Source organism: Chinchilla lanigera, unplaced genomic scaffold, assembly GCF_000276665.1.
Source record: "Chinchilla lanigera isolate Chin_1 unplaced genomic scaffold, ChiLan1.0 scaffold00009, whole genome shotgun sequence".
In the NCBI taxonomy this organism is placed as follows: domain Eukaryota; kingdom Metazoa; phylum Chordata; class Mammalia; order Rodentia; family Chinchillidae; genus Chinchilla; species Chinchilla lanigera.
This window is the reverse complement of record NW_004955410.1, coordinates 33,705,588-33,709,570: the sequence shown is the minus strand read 5'-3', so window position 1 is coordinate 33,709,570 and position 3,983 is coordinate 33,705,588. Positions and strand designations below refer to the sequence as shown.

Sequence of the window (3,983 nt, the reverse complement as noted above, 5' to 3'; positions counted from 1 at the left end):
CAGATTAATCAAAAGGAATACAAAAGCGCCTGCCTGGCAAGCAAAAGCGCCTGCCTGGCAAGCACAAGGTCATGAGTTCGGTTCCCGGTACCGGAAAAAAGCCGAAAAAAAAAAAAAAAAAGAAGCCAATAACCTACATTGGAGGAAAGATAGCCTACTATTTTACAAGTGGTGCTGGGAAAATTGACTATTTGTAGATCAAAGCTCGACCCATATACTAAAATTAAAATGAATCAAAGATCTGAATATTAAAACAGAAACATTCAAACTACTTGAAGATAAAGTAGGTAAAAACCCTTGAAGTCACAGGCATAGGTAAAGATTTTCTGAATAGAATCTCAATTGCATAAGAAATACAAACAAGAATCAACAAATGGGATTATGTCAAACTGAAAAGCTTCTGAACAGCAAAGAAATCAATTAGTGAAGAGACAACGTACAAATGGGAAAAAATTTTGCCTGCTATTTGTTGGACAAACAACTAATATTTAGACTATACAAAGAATTAAAAAAAATTAGACCACCCAAAATGAAAGGCCCAACTAAGAAATGGGCAAGTGAAATGAATAGACACTTCTCAGAAGAAATATAAGTGATCAACAAACACATGAAAAAATGTTCCACATCACTGGCCATTGGAGAAATGCAAATTAAAGCAACACTGAGATTTCGTTTTATACCAATAAGAATGGCAATCATCAAAAGTCATGGGTGCAGTGAACAAGAAACCCTCCTCCATTGTTGTTGGGAATGTAAACTAGTACAACCATTATGGAAATCAGTATGGAGATTTCTCAAAGAACTAAAATTAGAAATCCTATACAAACCAGCTATTCCTCCTTTAGGCATCTTCCCCAAAGAGCTAAAGACAACATATTAAAGCAATCCATGCACACCCATGTTTATAGCAGCACAATTCATAGCACGAAGCAGCCTCTATGCCCATCAACAGATGAATGGATTAAGAGTACTACTAGGCTATAAAGAAGGATAAATTCAAGACGTCTGTAGGAAAATGGATGCATCTGGAAAATTTAATGCTGAGTGAAATAAATCAGACACACAAGCTTAAATATCATATGGCACTTCTCATTTGAGTAAGGCAAAGTACAAAGAGCAAAATAAAGGGTAGACAGAAGGAAACAAGGGGATTGATCTCTTGCAATTGGCAAGGGGTCGAGAAGACTGAAGGAGACGGGGAGGGGAAGGAGAAGGGGGAGGAAGAAGACCTATGCAATGCCATGTACAGGTACCAAATACTCACAATGAATATAAACATTATGTTATAAGCATGAGCTGAGAATATTAACGAGAAGAATGAAAGTGGGGAAAGGGAATTTAGAGGAGGGAGGGAAGTGAGTGGAAAGGCGAGGGGATTAAGAAAAGAAACAAGGCGTGTTATGCACATACACCTATTCCTCAGGACGAATGGAAACTTAAAACTGCGAACACACACTAATAAAACAACTCCCGATCTTAAATGTTGTTCTCAGATGTTTGCACAGTGGGAAAAAGGAAGAAATATTCAATTTGCAGAGCTATGGAAGGAACAGCGGCGTTTCACATTAACTAAAGTAGTGTCATTAGTTTCCTCCTCAGACTCTTGGTGATCAAGCAAGGAAAGGATTAAAAGAAATTACACACATAAAATGCATGTTATTATTTTCTACTCAAACATACTGTATCATTTGGTTACAATAACTCATAAAAGGTAGACCGAACTGGCTAAGAGAGAGAAGGACAGGAGGACCAAGAGGCCAAGAAAGATGGGTGGAGTAAGGAAGGGGTACTACTGATGTAGACATAAAAACACACTGGTCACCTTGGACACAACAAATCTCACTATTACATATGTGTGTATAAATGTAAAGAACCGAGAACAAAGAAATCAATTCTTTTTTTATTAAGTTTATGGTACATTTTAGGTATACATAATGATCACATTCATTACATGGAATTTGTACATGGATATGATATAATTTGATTTTTTTTTTCCCCATTCTCCTACTCTCCCTTAGAAGGAAATCAATTTAAGGGTACCTATCTCAGGAGATAAGGGTCCATACAAGAGCTCAGTCAGGCAGGACAACTGTCCTTTTTATGACACAGCCTTTATTACTTAAAAACTAAAGTTTCCCATACTCTGAATTGACAGTTATTTTCCAAACTGTTATAGAGGTTCTAATATTAAGGCTGGGACTGAACACATTAAGAAATTAGCATCGCCATATCCAATTCTGGTCTTAGTAATGAGTGAACCTTCCTTGAGAAATTTCCCAGATTTACGTGCCTTCGCTCCCCAGTGTCCCTCTTCTTTGGCAGTGAGGGGTGAGGCTAGGAGACAAAAACTTTGAAAAGGCATCCCAGAGATAAGAAACCTCCCACTCCCACCCCAGACAGAGTCATTGGTGGCAGTCACAAAGAACAGTCCTGAGCCTTTTCATTTCATCTTCTTGGCTATGTGGGCTTTGATCAAGAATTTCCTTTCTAAGAAGTATGGTTATTCCCTAGTTCATTACACTGTACTGATAAGCACCACCTTGGGTAGAACTGTAGGCAGAACTTCTTTCTGCATCTCCTGGACATGTACCCTATCTGGGCTCCTCAGTATGGTCATCACTGGCCACATGTGCCTACTGAACAGTTAAAATGTGATGAGGAGACTGCGAAGCTGTACACTGAATTTATTTCGTTTTAAACAAGTTAAATAGCCACATGTGGCTAGTGGTGACCACACCACACAGTGAAGCGCTGTATCAGCTGGTTGTGTGGTCCTAAACATTTGCATGGTACTAAAGATTCAGTGACGACAGTTCTACACAGAGAAGATGCTGCTCCAAAGCCACAGGTAGGGCCTCTGCCCCGATCAATCACCTCAGGAAACTGCATCACTTTTAGAGAAAGAGCTAAGAAAGAAGGTAGATGGCCAAGAGCAAACTTATCACCACTGTGGGAAAAGGAATTATATCATATCCATGTACAAATTCCATATAATGAATGTGATCATTATGTATACCTAAAATGTACCATAAACTTAATTAACAAAAAAAGAATTGATTTCTTTCTTCTCGGTGCCTAGTCGATAGAAGGGAGTGCAGGATATCATTTCTATACATAAAGTATAAAGGATACTGCTTACCTTTTCTTCAAAATGATAATTCCTAGGATCATGTTGGCAATTAGAGAGCCCTGTACAAGGAGACAACAGTGGCAGAGTTTTAGTGCAAGTAAAGGAATTAACATAATTCAAGGTGAATGTGAACATGCACACGGGGAAAAACATGGAACGAAGGAGGATAGGATGAACAATTAACAAGGTTCAGTTGTTTTCATGATGGCAAAAAGTCTAGACCATAAAAATCCAACATATGAAATAATAAGACCTTTTAAAGATGACAAAAAGAATAAAAACGACTAGTTTTCAGTAATTGGTCCTAGTTGAAGTTATGGCTAACAGGAATAAGTAATACCATAGACTTGCTTTTGTCAACCTATCTGTCTAATTTCTAAGACTTTGAATAAGCTTTCTTCCCACCTCCAGTCTAAATGGAAGAAGTCACGCAAGTGTCCCCCTCATCTCTGGGCAAGTGTCAATCAATCAACAAGTGTTTACTGGGGCTGGGAATTTAGCTTAGTGGCAAAGTGCCTGCCTGGCAAGCGCAAGGTCATAAGTTCTATTCCTGGTACTGGAAGAAAAAAAACAAAACAAAACAAAAAAATGCAGGTGTTTACTGACAGTCTTCTACATGCTCAATGCCTTGAAGGTCACCTTAATAATGATAATTAGCTCTGGAAAGTCTTTTCAGGAATAGCACATTCCATCTTACAAAAATCTCAGGCCACATGGAAATAGTTTTCCAGTCATCACTCACTTATCATCCTTCTGCGCTTCTACCTATGTATGCCTTGAAGTTACCCCTGCTCTTCTGGGAATTGTTATTTATATACAAACTACACCATACTCAGGGAAAGAAGAAAACCGG

General features: G+C 38.4%; 1 protein-coding gene across 1 annotated transcript in view; it reads right to left on the bottom strand.

Moving 5' to 3' along the window:
• Slc35b4 (solute carrier family 35 (UDP-xylose/UDP-N-acetylglucosamine transporter), member B4) overlaps nucleotides 1–3,983 on the bottom strand; it is a 32,765-nt gene that overhangs the window by 19,179 nt on the left and 9,603 nt on the right. The window contains exon 4 of the mRNA XM_005377537.2: nucleotides 3,140–3,189. Coding sequence (XP_005377594.1) covers nucleotides 3,140–3,189 — 50 coding nt within the window. The remainder of the gene's footprint in view (nucleotides 1–3,139; nucleotides 3,190–3,983) is intronic.